The 17,741-nt window shown below is 45.7% G+C and overlaps 1 protein-coding gene across 2 annotated transcripts in view; it reads right to left on the reverse strand.

The window, feature by feature from the left end:
* The window catches only part of C1H14orf180 (chromosome 1 C14orf180 homolog), a 42,618-nt gene that overhangs the window by 8,434 nt on the left and 16,443 nt on the right, over positions 1-17,741 (reverse strand). For both annotated transcript variants that reach the window (XM_084826615.1, XM_084826605.1), the window contains 2 exons: positions 14,434-14,560; positions 493-519 (listed from right to left, as the gene is read on the reverse strand). In XM_084826615.1, the coding sequence (XP_084682741.1) occupies positions 493-519; positions 14,434-14,560 (154 nt within the window). The remainder of the gene's footprint in view (positions 1-492; positions 520-14,433; positions 14,561-17,741) is intronic.

Genomic DNA, 17,741 nt, shown 5'->3' on the forward strand with positions numbered 1-17,741 from the left:
AAATTGCTTCATGTATGTATGTATGTATGTATATATGTGTGTGTGTATATATATATATATATATATATATATGAATGAAGCATATATACAATAAGGATACCTATCTATTGTCTGTCTGTCTGTCTATATCTACGTATCTATCTTCTATCATCTATCCATCATCCATCCATCCATCCATCCATCCATCCATCCAATCTATCTGCCATCTATCTTACCTTATTGTACTCCTTCCAACAGTCCTGCAAGGTAGGTCACTATGACTTTCAGACTGGGGGTGGGGGTGGGGAGGGGAGGGGAAAGAGAGTGCCTTACTAAATGCCACCCAGTGAATTCAGGGCAGGACCAGAGATTTCTGAATTCACAGCTGTGCCACCATTTTGGCTAATCTTTATTCCTTTAGCAAATCTGTGCTATTAATAATCGTAGCGGCAAGCCATCATCAGTCAATTCCACAATTGCCCCACAGTCAACACGTAAGAGATTTCAACTTACCAGCTATGTAGTCACAGTAGGACATGTCTAGAAAAGAGAAGGAAAGGGATTGCATTAATAACACTGCAGAGAAAGACCACTGTAGGTTAATAAAAAAAAAGAGGTACATTTGGTAGAAGGACCTAGCTGCCAGTTGGAAATGGCCCAGTTAACAGGCAAATGTGGGTTTACACAGTTTACATGCAAATTTAATGAGATAGCGTTTGACTGAGAAAATAATTTGAGCTAGTTCAGCTGATTATGTCTTTTTTATAAACAAATCTTAGCCCAGAGTTCCCTAACCTGGTAGCCCGCAGGCATGTGTGTACTACAGATCCCATCATCCCCAGCCACTGGCTGGGGATGGTGGGGTCTGCCGTCCATACACGCCTGGGGGCTGTCAGGTTGGGGAAGGCTGCCTTTGTTCAGCCACACAAGGCTGCCCTGATGAAAGCCATATGGAGCTGGAGGCACAGAATGAAAATGGCGCCCCTTCCACTAATTAAATTGGGGGCACAGCTCACTGGCAAATGCAATTGTGAACAGGTGCGTGCAAGCATGTTTCTGTTTGTTTCATTACTCCAGTCTTTTTTGTTATTAAACCCAGCATTTGTTTTGTTATCAGTTGATTAAAAATAACATTATATTTGTGATGGAGAGAGCAATCCTATGGTCCCTTGGCGAGCGTCCCAGGTACCATAGGATTGTTTGGATTGTCCCTTCCCACCCTCCTCCCCTGGCCCCTCATGGCCATCATGAACTATGCCAGCTGCCCTCCGAGGTTAGAAAAGTGACCTCAGAGGAAGAAGAAAGGGGGTGTTCTGGTGGGTGGGGAGGGGAGGAGACTGGAGAGGCCAGGGTATTCATTACTTGAGCCTCCTCCCCCCTCCCCCCCTCCAAAATGCCCTGAAAAGCCTGACTAATGAAATCTTCAGGGCAGGAAGACAGGAAGGCAAAGATCTCCTTCACCACTCCTCCAGCCCTGCATTGGATGATGGGGTGCCTCCGAGTTCCGGGTTGACCAAGTTCCACAGTGTGTATGACTTGCTTTGCATCTGCGAGCCAAGCTGTGGGCTATTCCCTGAACTCCGGGAAAAAATTGCACGGGGGGGGGGAGGTTGTGTAATTTGTACAAATTTCTGAGCAATTTGCACAAAATACGGCCAAATTTGCACACATTATGTAAATCCAGTCATAATTTGCATATTTTGAGCAGATTCGACCATACCTCCAGCAGACCCAGCAGTGATTTGTGCAAATTACTCAGAAATCTGTGCAAATTGCAGAATCTTTAAAAAAAAAGTGCAAAATTCCCAGAAAATCTGTGAACTGGCCCGACTCACTGCAAATTGAGTTGGGTGCTGCAGCAGAAACTGAAAAGAAGTCGGGGGGGGGGGTGAGCCTTGGAAAACTTGTCGAACTCCACCCGACAAAATGGATTTTTCTGACATCCCTAATGGGAAGGAGGCAAACTGAGGTTTGAGGTGGAAACTGGAGATGCTGAACTATATATAGATATAGATATAGATATATGCAGTGTTTAGCATGAAACGTGATTCCATTGTTTAAAAATGTAATCCTACCAGGGTGATTAGAACAATATGAGTTTATAGAATGTCTTGAGTAGAATGTTTATTGTAAATGTTCATTTCAGCTCTAAGATGAATGATGATCTGATTGTGGTTGCTGCAGAAATACAGCCCGTTTCGAGGGAACAAGGACTTTATAACCATGCCTCTGTGTTATTTCCCAAAAGAAAAAATGTGACACAATAAAATACTGAGAAAAAAAGGGTAAGGGTTTTTTTTTAAGCCACCCTTATTACACAGTGGATATCTCATACACTCATGTCTTGAAATGGTATTTGTTGATTTAAACAAAAAACAAAACATCCAAACCTTGATTCAGAGAGAAATGTACAGCAAATGGAGAAATGTCTGTGGCGCCAAAAATCTTTCATTTTTCAATGCACAGCTGAGCCATATTGATGGTTTGTCTTGACATCCAGCAAAATAAAATTTGTCAGAGACCATTTGCACTAAAGGATACAAATGGCAGAGTTGGCAGGGGAAAATGAGGATTCCTCATCCCTCACCCCCATGTCTTACCAAACGTTCCAGGTGTAATTTTTCATTTTTGACTTTGGGACTGAGGTAACTGTATAATAGCTGGTGTAAATGGTAAGAACTACTAAGAAGGCATAATTTGAGTTTAGGCTGTAGTCTTAAAGGCTGTAGTCTTAAATACAATTACCACTTCCAGGATCTATGACCACTGATCTCAGTAGGACTCTATCCTCCAGTAAACTTTGCATTTATTTACTTACTTTTTTATTTATACATTTATATCCCACCTTTTCCCCTCTTGCTAGGAACCCATGGCAGCCTACATGGTCCCCCTTCTCCCTACTTTATCCTCACAACAACCCTGTGAGGTAGGTAAACCGGAGAGTCAGTGATTGGCCCAAGTTCACCTAGTGAACTTCACGTCCAAGTGGGGACTAGAACTTGGATCTCCCGAGTCCCAGTCCAACATCCTAACCACTACTGGCTGGGTTACAAGTGCACACACCCAGGCCATCTGATCAGTTTTATCTGTTCTTGCTTATTGATCTATGATGTTTTACCTGATTTGGAAGAGACTGTATTGTTTTCAAGAACTTAGGAAGCTGCCTTAGAAAGGGACAGAGCATTTGTCCATCTAAGTCAGTATTGTCTGCAACGACTGACAGCAACTCTCTGTGCTCTCAGGCAACAGTCTGTGTGTGGTTCAGAGCCAGAAGATTTCTGAATTTCCAGACACTGGGTATAAATTACTGAGGAGAGATGCAACGTCCGTACTTATACGTTTGTACTTATATGAATGTTGGATTACTGCAATGCGTTATACGTGGCGCTGCTTTTGAAAATGGTCCAGAAACTTCAGCTAGTCCAAAATAGGGCAGCAAGATTGCTAACAAGGACTGGCCAATGAGATCACTTTACGCCAGTACTTTTCCGGCTGCACTGGCTGCCAGTCCATTTCCGGGCCCGATTCAAAGTGCTGGCATTAACATTCAAAGCTCTTAATGGCTTGGGGCCAGGTTATCTGAAGGATCGCCTCCTCCCATATGTGCCTGCCTGGACCTTAAGATCATCCTCAGCAGCCCTTCTCCGTGAGCCCCTGCCAAAGGAAGTGAGGCAGGTGGCTACCAGGAAGAGGGCCTTTTCTGCTGTGGCACCCCGGGTCTGGAATGAGCTCCTTAGAGAGGTTTGCCTGGCACCTACATTGTCCTCCTTCCGGCGCCAGGTGAAGACCTTTTTATTCTCTCAGTATTTTAGCATTTTGGCTTCCTAATCTTTTAGCTCTGGTGTTTTAAATCTGTATTTTAAATCTCTGCATTGCTACTAGTTTTTATTCTTGTTGTACTGTTATATGGTGGTTTTAAGCTTTCATATTTTATATTGTTTTAAGTTGCGCTTCGTGGTTTTAATTTTTGTGAACTGCCCAGAGAGCTTCGGCTATTGGGCAGTATAGAAATACATACATACATACCTTCCAGAGGAGAGGAATCTGGCTAGAGCACCCTGGACTAGATGGGCCTTTGGCCTGATCCCGCAGGGCTCCACTTAACGTTCTCGCTTAGTCCCTTTCTCACTGTGCTCCTCTAAATCCATCCAAGCAATGTGTGAAGTGGGGAGACACAACAATCCACCATAGTGAGGCTGTTGAGCACCAGAAACCTTCTTGACTGCATGGACGTCAAGGGGAGTAGGGATGGCATGGGTGCCCAATTCATTCTGGGAATCTGGCAGACCTGCTCCTGCCTGCACCCCTGAGCCCTGCTCACTGAGCACCTGCCCCTGCTCGCCCCCTGCCCGCAGTTGGCGAATGGCCTGCACTCACCCCAGCAGCCTTGTTGGGCTTTGCAGTCGCCATTTTTTGAGAAATAAAATGGCGATAGCAAAAATACGCAAATTTGTGCACATGTGAAAATGTGCATTTTTGTGAATGCGCATATTTGCGTATGCGTGAAATGCATATTTTATGAGAAATGCACATTTTCATACATGTGCTAATGTGTGCCTTCTCAAAATCTGCATTTCGCACATAAGACGATGCACATTTCCAAAAATGCGCATTTTCACTCATACAAAAACATGCACATTTTTGGATTGCCATTTTTTTTTAGAGATGACAACTGCGGGACTCAACAAGGCTGCTGGGGTTAGTGTGGGTTGCTTGCTGAGCATGGGAGGGGCCTGAGCATGGGCTGGGGACCAGCGAGTGGGGGCAGGGGCTGGGCAGGAGTCCAGAGAACCCGGACGGGGGTGAGTTCGCACATCCCTAAAGGGGAGTGAGATCTGTGTCTTCCCACATTGCACATTGCTTTTTAAAGGCAGGGTTTTAGAAATGCACACTAATCACACTTCTGAATCCTGTGCATGAAGAATTTCTCAAGAGTAAATTCTGATAAGGTGACTCAGCACAATTTGGCTTGCATGTGCAAGACCCCTTAATGTCTTTATGTTTTTATGATCTTAATGATGTTTTGATCTTGATGTTTTGATGATCTTAATGTCTTAATGTTTTGAATCTGCATGTTCAAAATAACAAGCTTAAATTGATCCTCAGCCACATTTGGGGTGGGTCCAGGTGTGCATTTGCCACACCTACCACCATGCTTTTCCAAGGCATGGGATCTCTCATGATAGATGGAAGTGCATATGTGAAGAGGCAATTTCTGGCAACATGGGAAGAGGTACCATACTCCTGCAGCACTATTTTTTCTGCATGTTCCCAGAAATGACTGGACATGACTCTCTTATATCTGTGCTTGCAATCCTCAGAGGGAATATCATGCCTAGGAAAAATAGCAAACATATGGGTCTTTGGTATGCTATAGGTATGTGCGAATCCCTATCCACCAAACCCCCTCCAACCAGATTGCTTCTTCCTTTCCTGTTGAGCTGAGAAAAGGGATCTGGTCACTCCCTGCATCAACCAATTAATAGCCTTGATGTGGATCTGCTTTACCAGGATGGTGTTCTTCTCAATTTAGATTTAAGAACATAAGAGCCATGCTGGATCAGACCAAGGGTCTATCTAGTCCAGAATTTTGTTCACACAGTGGCCAACCAGCTGTCAACTGGGAACCCACAAGCAGGACACAAGTGCAACAGCATCCTCCCACCCATGTTCCCCAGCTACTGGTGTACATAGGCATACTGCTTCTGATACTGGGGGTAGCATATAGCCACCGGGACTAGTAGCCATTGATAGCCTTCTCCTACATGAATTTGTCTAACCCCCTTTTAAAGCCATCCTAATTGGTGGCCATCACTACATCCTGTGGTAGCGAATTCCATAGTTTGATTATGGGCTGTGTGAAGAAGTACTTCCTTTTATCTGTCCTGAATCTCCCACCCATCAGCTTCATGGGATGACTCCACTGGGTTCTAGCATTATGAGAGAAGGAGAAAAATGCCTCCCTATCCACATTCTCCACACCATGTATAACTTTGTACACCTCTATCATATCTCCATTTACCCTCCTCTTTTCTAAGCTAAACAATCCCACCTGTTGTAACCTTCCCTCATGGGGGAGATGCTCCAGCCCCTTGATCATTTTAATTGTCCTTTTCTGCACTTTTTCCAGCTCTACAATATTTTTTTTTTTTTTTTTAGGTGTGGTGACCAGAACTGTACACAGTATTCCAAGTGTGGTCACACTATAGATCTATATAAAGGCAGTATGATATTGGCAGTTTTATTCTCAATTCCCTTCCTAATTATGCCTAACATGGAGTTTGCCCTTTTTTTTTTTTTTACGGCGGCTACATACTGAGTTGACGTTTTCATTGAGATGTCCAACCTAATCCCAAGATCTCTTTCTTGGTTGGTCACTGCTAGGCACTAGCTCACATCCCACCAGGTTAACACTTGAAGTTGGGATTTTTTGTCCCAGTGTGCATCACTCTACATTTGCTTGCATTGAACTAGGGGTGCACGAAAGTCACTTACCTGGTCTTGCAGCTTTTCGCGGTGGGGGGAGGCGCTTCGCTGCTCCCCCCGCGAAGTTCAGGCAGGGGGGGGAGGCTTCCTGCCTCGCCCGGCCGAAATTCAGACCGGGGGGGGAGGCTTCCCGCCTCGCCCGGCAGAAATTCAGGCCGGGGAGGAGGCGCCGCGCCTCGCCTCGCCCGGCCGTGAAATTAAAAGTTAAAAAAAACACAAAAAACGCCCTCGTGATAGGCTACGTGACGATTAACGTAGCCTATCACGGCTAGATCTGCATTTTTTTTCTTTTATTGGAATGGTGGCGGCGGCAGCCGGTCGAAAGACCGGCTGCCGCTCCCGCCCTGGACGAAGACCCGACGAACCGCCGGCCGGACCCGCCGCCGGGAGGGACATTTGCCAAAGGTAAGTCCCATCCCGGGGTGGTGTGGGGTGCAGGGGGGGGGTGCAGATAATTTCTCCCCGAAACTTGTTCAGGGGGCTGAACACGTTGGCGCTCGGCCCCCCGAAGTTTCGGGGAGAAATTCTCCGCCATCCCTACATTGAACTGCATTTGCCATTTGGATGCCCACTCTCCCATTTTGGAGAAATCCTTTTGGAACTCCTCACACAATCCCTTTTTGTTTTAACCACCCTAAATAGTTCGGTGTCATTGGCAAACCTGGCCACTTCACTGCTCACTCCTAATTCCAGATCATTTATGAACAAGTTGAAAAGCACTGGCTCTAATACAGATCCCTGTGGGACCCCACTATTTATTTCCCTCAATTGGGAGCATTTACTGTTTATTCTTACTCTCCGCTTTCTGTTCTTTAACCAGTTACTGATCCATAAGAGGACCTGTCATCTTATTCCATCACTGCTAAGGGTTCTCAGGAGTCTTTGGTGAAGGACATGAGGGACTTTGCTTGGCCTTTTGTAAATCTAAGTAAACTATGTCTACTGGATCACCCCTGTCTGCATGTTTATTGACACGTAGGCCATGTTGATTCTTTTTCAGCAGGGCTTGTCCTTCTATATGCTTACTAGTTTTATCTTTAATAATACTTTCATTCAAATTTCCCAGAAAAGATATTAAGCTAACAGCCCTGTAATTTCCTGGGTGCCCCCCGATCCCTTTTTAAAAATTGGTGTTATATTGGCCATCTTCCAGTCCCCTGGTACAGAGGCTGATCTTTGGACATGTTGCATAGTTTTGGTTAGAAGATCAGCAATTTCATATTTCAGTTCTTTAAGAATTCTAGGATGGGTACTGTCTAGGCCAGTGATTTATTTAATTTGTTGATTTCATAATATTTAATAGTGAATGAAATGGCAACCCACTCCAGTATTCTTGCCAAGAAAACCCCATGGAATGTATCACAAGGCTAAAAGATATGATGCCGGAAGATGAGCCCCTCAGGTCAGAAGGTGTCCAATATACTACTGGGGAAGAGCAGAGGGTATTTCCAAGTAGCGCTAGAAAGAGTGAAGCGGCTGGGCCAAAGCCGAAAGGACACTCAGCTGTGGATGTGTCTGGTGGTGAAAAGAAAATCCGATGCTGTAAAGAACAATATTGTTTAGGAACCTGGAATGTAAGATCAATGAATCAAGGTAAGCTGGAGGTGGACAAACATGAGATGGCAAGATTGAACATCAACATCTTGGGAATCAGCAAACTAAAATGGACAGGCATGGGCGAATTTAATTCAAGTGACCATTATGTCTACTACTGTGGGCAAGAATCCCTGAGAAGAAATGGAGTAGCACTCATAGTCAACAAAAGGGTGGGAAAAGCAGTACTGGGGTACAATCTTAAAAACGATAGAATGATCTCAGTACGAATCCAAGGCAAACCATTCAACATCACAGTAATTCAAGACTATGTCCCAACCACTGAGGCCAAAGAAGCTGAGGTTGATCGGTTCTATGAAGACCTACAACACCTTCTAGAACTAACACCAAAAAAAAGTCCTCTTCATCATAGGGGTTTGGAATGCTAAAGTAGGAAGTCAAGAAATCACCAGGATAACAGGCAAGCTGTGCAAGCATGGCCTTGGTGTACAAAATGAAGCAGGACAAAGGCTAATAGAGTTTTGCCAAAAGAACACGCTGATCATAGCAAACTCTCTTTTCCAACAGCACAAGAGGCGACTCTACACATAGACGTCACCAGATGGTCAATATCGAAATCAGATGGATTATGTCCTTTGCAGCCAAAGATGGAGAAGCTCTATACAGTCAGTAAAAACAAGACTTGGAGCTGACTGTGGCTCAGATCACGAGCTGCTTCTTGCAAAATTTTGGCTGAAATTGAAGAAAGTAGGGAAAACCATTAAACCATTCAGGTATGACCTAAATCACATCCCTTATGAATTTTCAGGGGAGGTGAGGAATAGATTTAAGGGATTAGACTTGATAGACAGAGTACCTGAGGAACTATGGACGGAGGTCCGTAACATTGTTCAGGAGGCAGCAACTCAATCAACCCCAAAGAAAAAGAAATGCAAGAAAGCAAAGTGGCTGTCTGAGGGGGCTTTACAAGTAGCTGAGGAAAGAAGGGAGGCAAAAAGCAAGGGAGAAAGGGGAAGATATATCCAACTGAATGCAGAGTTCCAGAGAATGGCAAGGAGAGAAAAGAAGGCCTTCTTAAATGAACAATGCAAACAAATCGAGGAAAACAACAGAATGGGATAGACTAGAGATCCCTTCAAGAAAATCGGAGATCTCAAGGGAATGTTTTGTGCAAAGCTGGGCATGATAAAGGACAAAGAAGGCAGGGACCTAGCAGAAGCAGATGAGATTAAGAAAAGATGGAAAGAATACACAGAAGAACTATACAGGAAAGATCTGAATGTCCCTGATAGCCATGATAGTGCGGTCACTGAACTTGAGCCAGACATCCTAGAGAGTGAAGTCAAATGGGCCTCAGGAAGCATTACTAACAACAAAGCTAGTGGAGATGACAGTATTCCAGCGGAGCTATTTAAGATCCTAAAAGATGATGCTGTTAAAGTGCTGCATTCAATATGCCAACAAATTTGGAACACTCAACAGTGGCCACAAGACTGGAAAAGGTCAGTTTACATTCCAATCCCAAAGAAGGGCAACGCCAAAGAGCGTTCAAAGTACTGCACAATTGCGCTCATTTCACATGCCAGCAAGGTGATGCTCAAAATCCTACAAGCTAGGCTTCAGCAGCATGTGAACCGAGAACTACTGGAAGTACAAGCTGGGTTTCGAAGAGGCAGAGGAACTAGAGATCAAATCGCCAACATTTGCTGGATCATGGAGAAAGCAAGAGAATTCCAGAAAAACGTCTAGGGATGGCAGAGAATTCCACCACGGATCTCAGTGAGGCCGAATGCCAGTGCATTTGGCCCCCCAAAATCTGTGTCGGAACGGCCTGCCCCCCCACCCCCCCGTGGATCCCCCCCGGGGATTCCCCCCAGGATGAGACTTACCTGGGGCGGATCTTCCGGGCGGTGGCAGCTCCGGCGGCGACTTCAGTGGCGGAGGCTGTGGCGGCTGGTCTTCCGACCGGCTGCTGCCGCCGCCATTTCCAGTCTTGGAAAAAAAAAGACGTGATAGACTACGTAAAGATTTACGTAGCCTATCATGGCTGGGTGGGTTTTAAAAAAAAAAAGACGTGATAGGCTATGTAAATCTTTACGTAGCCTATCATGGCTGGGTGGGTTTAAAAAACAAACAAACCCGCGTATGCAAATAGTGGCGGCTACGGCCACCACCATTTGCGTTCCTTCTTTTTGGCCATCTTACTCTACGTAAATATTTACATAGACTACAACGGCAAAAATAAAGGGGAACGCAAATAGCGTAGTGGGCGCTATTTGCATCCCCTTTTGATTTGCCGTTTTAGCCTACGTAAAGTAGGCTAAAACGGTGAATCAAAAAGGGACACAAATAGTGCCTGCTACGCAATTTGCGTTCCCCTTTATTTTTGCCGTCATAGTCTACGTAAATATTTACGAAGATTAAGATGGCCAAAAAGAAGGAATGCAAATGGCGGTGGCCATAGCTGCCGCCATTTGCGTAGGCGGTTTTTTTTGTTTTTTGTTTACCCAGAGCCCTCCGCGGCTGGAAATCCGGCTGCGGACGGCTCTGGCCTGGGTGGGCCTGGCCGGCTGCTCCGCAGAGCTGCCGCGGAGCACAGCCAGCCATTCAAGGATTCCGGGGGGAGGGACGGAACGCCTCCCCCCCACCATAAACATAATCCGCGAACAGGTAAGTCACTTTCGTACATCCCTGAAAACGTCTATTTCTGCTTCATTGACTACGCTAAAGCCTTTGATTGTGTGGATCACAACAAACTCTGGCAAATTCTTAAAGAGATGGGAGTACCAGACCACCTTACCTATCTCCTGAGAAACCTGTACGAGGGCCAAGAAACAACAGTAAGAACCAGACATGGAACAACCGATTGGTTCAAAATTTGGAAAGGAGTACAACAAGGCTGCATATTGTCGCCCTGCTTATTTAACTTATATGCAGAATACATCATGAGAAATGCCGGGTTGGATGAATCACAGGTTGGAATTAAGATTGCTGGTAGGGATGTACGAAAGTCACTTACCTTGAACGAACTTTGAATCGCGGTGGGGGTGGAGGCGCTCCATTCCTCCCCCCGAAATTCTGGCGGGGGGGAGGTGCTCCGTCCCTCCCCCCTGAAATTCTGGCCGGGGGGGGAGGCGCTCCGTCCCTCGACCCCTGAATCCTGGCCGTCCAGGCCGCAAATGGCAGCGGCCGTAGCCGCCACCGTTTGCGTCCCTGTAGTCAGCCGTGATAGGCTACGTAAATGTTTACGTATCCTATCACAGCTGAGTAAACAAAAAACAAAAAACCCTGCACGTACGCAAATGCTACGTAGACGCTACGCTATTTGCGTTCCCCTTATTTTCGCCATAGTATACGTAAATGTTTATGTAGACTAGACGTGCCAAAATAAGGAACGCAAATGGCGGCGCCCATGGGCACCGCCATTTGCATATGCGCAGGTTTTTTTTTTTTACTCAGCCATGATAGGCTACGTAAACATTTTATGGTATTTTTTAAAAATCTAGCCGTGATAGGCTATGTAAATCTTTATGTAGCCTATCACATTTATTTGGTTTGTTTTTTTTCACTGGAAATGGCGGCAGTGGCCAGGAGGATTTGCCCAAGGTAAGTCCCGTCCCGGGAAGGAGGGTGGGGGGTGGCAGACCATTTCGCCACCAATTTCGGGGGGCCGAATGCGTTGGCATTTGGCCTCCCCAAGATTCATGGTGAAATTCTCTGACATCCCTAATTGCCGGGAGAATTATCAACAACCTCAGATATGCAGACGATACCACCCTAATGGCAGAAAGCAAAGAGGATCTAAAGTAGGGATGGCAGAGAATACCGCCATGGATCTCGGTGAGGCCAGTGCATTCGGCCCCCCGAAATCTGTGCCGGAACGGCCTGCCACCCCCCCGCCCCCTCGGATACCCCCCGGGATGAGACTTATCTGGGGTGGATCTTCCGGGCGGCGGCGGCTCCGGCGGCGGCTTCGGCGGTGGCGGCTGGTGTTCCGACCAGCTGCTGCCGCCGCCATTTGCAGTCTTGTCAGTTTTTTTTTTTTTTTTTTACAAGACATGATAGGCTATGTAAAGACTTACACAGCCTATCACGTCTGGCTAAAAAAAAAAAAAAAAGCATACGCAAATGGTGGTGGCTACGGCCACCGCCATTTGCGTTCCTTATTTTTGGCCATCTTAGTCTACGTAAATATTTTGCGTATTTTTTGTGTTCCCCCTTATTTTCACTGTCTTAGTCTACGTAAATATTTACTTAGACTAAGACGGCCAAAAATAAGGAACGCAAATGGTGGCTGCCATAGCCACCGCCATTTGCGTACGCGCGTTTTTTTTTTAAAAGTCAGAGTGATAGGCTATGTCAGTCTTCACGTAGCCTCTCAGGGCTGACTGCAGGGACGCAAACAGTGGCGGCTACGGCCGCTGCCGTTCGCATCCCTGCTAGCCAGCAGCCGGATGTCCAGCTGCTGCTGGAGCCGGCCAGCGGCTCCGTGGAATCCCCATGGAGCTGAGCCAGCCGGCCAGGATTCCAGGGGGAGGGACGGAGCGGCTCCCACCCCCAGCAGAACCCAGCGGAGCCAGGTAAGGGGAGTTTCGTACATCCCTAATCTAAACAGCCTCTTGTTGAGGGTGAAAGAGGAGAGTGCAAAAGCTGGTTTGAAACTCGACATTAAAAAAACTAAGATCATGGCATCTGGCCCCATCACTTCCTGGCATATAGAAGGGGAAGAAATGGAAGCAGTGACAGATTTATTTTCTTCGGCTCCAAGATCACTGCAGACGGTGACTGTAGCCATGAAATTAAAAGACGCTTGCTCCTTGGGAGGAAAGCTATGGCAAACCTAGACAGCATAGTAAGAAGCAGAGACATCACCTTGCCAACAAAGGTCCGCATAATCAAAGCTATGGTTTTCCCAGTAGTAACATATGGCTGTGAGAGCTGGACTCTAAGGAAGTCTGAGCGCTGAAGAATCAATGCTTTCCAACTGTGGTGCTGGAGAAGACTCTTACGAGTCCCCTAGACTGCAAGGAGGTCAAATCAGTCCATCCTAAAGGAAATCAACCCTGACTGCTCATTGGAAGGACAGATACTGAAGCTGAAGCTCAAATATTTTGGCCACCTAATGCGAAGAGAAAACTCTCTGGAAAAGCCCCTGATGCTGGGAAAGATTGAAGGCAAAAGGAGAAGGGGACGGCAGAGGATGAGATGGTTAGATACCATCACCGATGCAATGAATATGAACTTGCGCACACTCTGGGAAAGAGCGGAGGACAGGAAGGCCTGGCGTGCTATGGTCCATGGGGTCACAAAGAGTTGGACACGACTTAACGACTGAACAACAACAATAATGGTGAACATTTAATGATGTTCAATTTGTCAATAAGGTTCATCTTTTCACCACTAGTTGCCTCAGTTCCTCAGACTCCCTTCCTGAAAACATGAGTTCAGGCACAGGGGTCTGTCCTATATCTTCTGCAGTGAAGACTGCTATGAAGAATTCACTCAGCTTCTCTGCAATCTCTTTGTCCTCCTTTAGTACTCCTTTAACTCTATTGTCATCCAACAGTCTCTGACTGCCCTCCTAGCTGGTTTCCTGCTTCTGATACATTTAAAGAATTTTTTTTAATGGTTGGCCTTGATGTTGTTAGTGATATGCTCCTCAAAATGCTTTTTTGCCTATCTTATTGTCTGCTTGCCTCTCTTTTGTACAAGCTTGTGCTCCCTTTTGTTTTTCTCACTTGGGCAAGACTTCCATTTTCTGAAGGACGCTCTCTCTCTTCTCTAATAGCTTCCTTGACACTGGATTTGTAATTTGCCCAATCCAGCCATTGGCTTATCAGAGGCCCTTTCAGTTCGAGGGCCAAATTCAGTTTCAGAGAAGCTCCAGGGGACTGCATTCCAGTGGTGGGTGGGGCAAAAGCAGTGGGGCCAAAATGCAAAAAAATATAAAATACTAGCATATTTTAACTTAAAGCTCTTACTGCCAGTCACTAAGCCTCTAGATGAAGCTTTTAGAAAGGGGAAAAAGCTGGAAGAAACACTGGCAATCAGGGGAAAGGGTCTGTTGTTAGGAGAAGGGTGTGTGGCCATCCCATGAAACCCAGAGGGCCAGATAGGGACCTCAGCAGGGGCAGGGACAGATCTAGCCCACTGGCCTGAAGTTCCTCATCCTTGGCTTATCCTGATCATCTGGTTTCCATATCAGTCAACTGTTCCTCTGGATGTACCATTAGTTGGATATATAGAACAAATAATGCCAGAAGGCCTTACCCAGGACTACAGTCACAAGAGACCTCAGAAATAGTTCCGAGTTAAACAGACGGTGGAAGCTGCAGAAGAAAACCTCAAAAGGTTCGGGTCTGAGAGACAGCGCAACAGAGGAAGGCTACTTCTGGTGCCATATATTGAGCATACCATGTCCAGTGATTTCTTCTGGCTCCTGGAATCGGACTCTTCTCTCTACTTTTCGCTTTTTGCCGACGCTTTGGTGCATGGATGGTCTTTTTCTCAGTATGGAAGGAGGGCATTTGGTGTAGTGTGTCTGAAAAAAAAAACCTTGAGTATAATATCAAATGCCTTTATGTGGTGTGCAGTACAATTAGACTTGCACCAAATTGTTGCCCCAAACATTCTTTTTTGGCAAAATGTGTGCTTTTGTAGGGTCAACATGTCCCCCAATCTCCCTCTTTATTGGAAAGGTTTCATGTAGGGATGGATGAAAGTCCCTTACCTGATCCCGAAGCTTGCTTCGCGGTGGCGGGGAGGCGCTCCGTCCCTCCCCCTGAAATTCTGGCCAAGGGGAGGCGCCCTGTCCCTCCCCCCTGAAATTCTGGCCAGGGGGGAGGCGCCCCGTCCTTCCGGCCACGAAACCTCCTCTCCTGCCGGGACACAAATGGCGGTGGCCATAGCCACCGCCGTTTGTGTCCCTGCAGTCAGCCGTGATAGGCTATGTAAACGTTTATGTAGCCTATCATGGCTGACTTTTAAAAAAAATAAAGCGCGTATGCAAATGGCGGTGCCCATGGGCGCCGCCATCTGTGTCCCTTATTATGGCATGTGTAGTCTACGTAAACATTTATGTAGACTACGGCGAAAATAAGGGGAACGCAAATAGCGTTCCTCTTATTTTCGCTGTAGTCTACGTAAATGTTTACGTAGACTACCTGTGCCAAAATAAGGAACGCAAATGGCGGCGCCCATGGGCGCTGCCATTTGCGTACGCGCTTTTTTTTTCCCAAAGTCAGCCGTGATAGGCTACATAAATGTTTACGTAGCCTATCATGTTTTTTTTTTTTTTAACTTGGAAATGGCGGCGGCGGCAGCCAGTCGGAAGACCGGCTGCCGCAGCTGCCGCCGCCGAACCACTGCCGAACTGCCGCCGGAGCAGCCGCTGCCACCAAGGACATTTGAACAAGGTAAGTCCTGTCCCGGGTGGGGTGGGGGGATGTCAGAGAATTTCACCACCAATTTTGGGGGGCCGAATGCACTGGCATTCGGCCTCCCTGAGATTCGTGGAGAAATTCTCTGACATCCCTGGTTTCATGCCTGTTTACGGACTGACCTTCTGCTGCTGCTTTAGTGCCATTCTCACCTCTACTTCGTTAAGCATTCTTTCTCATTTGCTCTGTGATCCCAGCCAATCAGGGATCTGATTGATGATCTCATGGTGAAATATGGCCAATCAGATTTGGGTATGTGGTGATATCGCTGAGGGCAAATGAAGTACTCACATTGCCCTTACCCTGAATGGTATATATGTGTGTGTGTCTAAATGCATCCACCATATTGCCTCAGCAATGGACTGATACCTTCTCTGTCTTGACCTTCTGTAAACACTTTCACTCCTTCTCTGAAAAACTGTCAGAGGAGGGAGGGGCTCCTCTTTATTTTGAACCCTAGCTTCCCCTTTCAGTCAAACCCTAACTGCAACTGCACTTTTACCAACAGACCCAGCAGCAACTTCTGAGTTTTGTGGCTGAGCAAGGATTTGAATCCAAGTCCCTTGGCCCAACTGCTATATATTGCCTGTTGCACCACATTTGTCCAATGCACACAACTTTAACAGCACACACTCTCCAACAGTGTGGCTGCTATTATTCCTTGTTTCCCTGGTTTTGTATGGATTAAAGTCCCCAGAAAACAACCAAGCCATAGAAAGACTGTATATCTCTCCCATGCCAATATTGCTATGGCCACATTTTATAGGTTTTGCAAATTAGATCCATTATTACAGTAATAAAGTGGGATTTGAACCTTAGAATTTCCTACAGATATTACAATAAAATTATTGATAGAATTTTAGTTGGGAAGAGGCATGATTTACTCTTCTAGAGGATTTTAAAGATCCTGGTAAAACTCTGGGGGCCCACCATCATTAAATATACATCTTTCAGTCAAGACGGCTCAGCATTGATTGTTGAAATATGTTTTTTTATTGTCCCTGCCCTGTCAATAGCACAAGGAAGAGTTTATTCTTTTGTTATGGCTATTTGTAGCTTTTGTGTTCTTCCTGAGTCTTGGAAGAAAACCTAGACCTATAAATATTCTTACCATGTAGTCCCCAGGGACAAACCACAACCCAGTGGAAGCTTGTTTAGAGATGTCTAACTATGGAATCCTCCACTGATATTCATAGGCCCCAATCCCTTTGCAATATAATATTTAGTGTGGTTTCAAAGTGGTACTTAACTACTTCCAAATAGGGATGCATGAGGATTTCATTTGATCCCCATTTTTAAGTTAACCAACCTGATTCACACTTTCTGTATGGATACATGGATCAGAATGCAGTTTTCACATTTCTTCAGATTTTGCTGTAATAGTTCTGAGTCCAAACAGTGTACCCAAATGCATATATAAAAATAAGTGCCCAGGGCAAAATGCATAAGAAATGCATGTTTTTGTGAAAAATACATTAAAACAATGCAGGTTTTGTGAGTTTTTAAAACTATCACAGATCGATGTGGGAACTGGACAGATCAGACTTACTAATGTGGGAACTGGAACTGGAACTAATGTGGGAACTGGAACTGGAATTAATGTGGGAACTGGACAGATCAGACTTACTAATGAACACATGCAAAACTGACACAGACTGGCAGTAGACGGTCCATCTGTACTTCTAAAATGCTCTTTCAATTATTTCTTTATTTTAGAATATTTATACACTGCTTCCCATTTTAAAAAATCCCCCAGAATTCACAATGTATTGCAAAACAGTACATCCCTTTAGTATTAGCCATGACAGGTGAATGGGACTATCTTGAGAGGCAGTCATACCTCTAAAACAGGGATGGTGGAGAACTTGTGGTCCTGCAGATGTCGTTGGATGAAGACTCCCATCATTCCTCACCATTGACTCTGCTTGCTAGAGCTGATGGAAGATGGACTCCAATAATATCTAGAGGGCCACAAACCTCCCACTTTCCTTCTAAAAAAATATACTGGGGACAAATGATGGGAAGAGGCTCTTACCTTCATGCCTTGGTTGTAAGCTTCCTGGAGATATCCAGTTGTTCACCCCTGGAAACAGAATGCTGGACTAGAGGGACCTTTGGTCCTACCTAGGAGGGCCATATGAGCTTGTCTTATGCCCACAAGTTATCCTATATACCAGTCAGTGGCAGCTGGTGACTCCAGTTCTGGAGGGGCTGTCATTCCATTCTGGGTTTTATTTGTGTTGTTGTTGTTTATTCGTTCAATCACTTCCGACTCTTCATGAC

Source organism: Heloderma suspectum, chromosome 1, assembly GCF_057233095.1.
Source record: "Heloderma suspectum isolate Gila_16-S chromosome 1, 16-S_ref, whole genome shotgun sequence".
NCBI lineage: Eukaryota > Metazoa > Chordata > Lepidosauria > Squamata > Helodermatidae > Heloderma > Heloderma suspectum.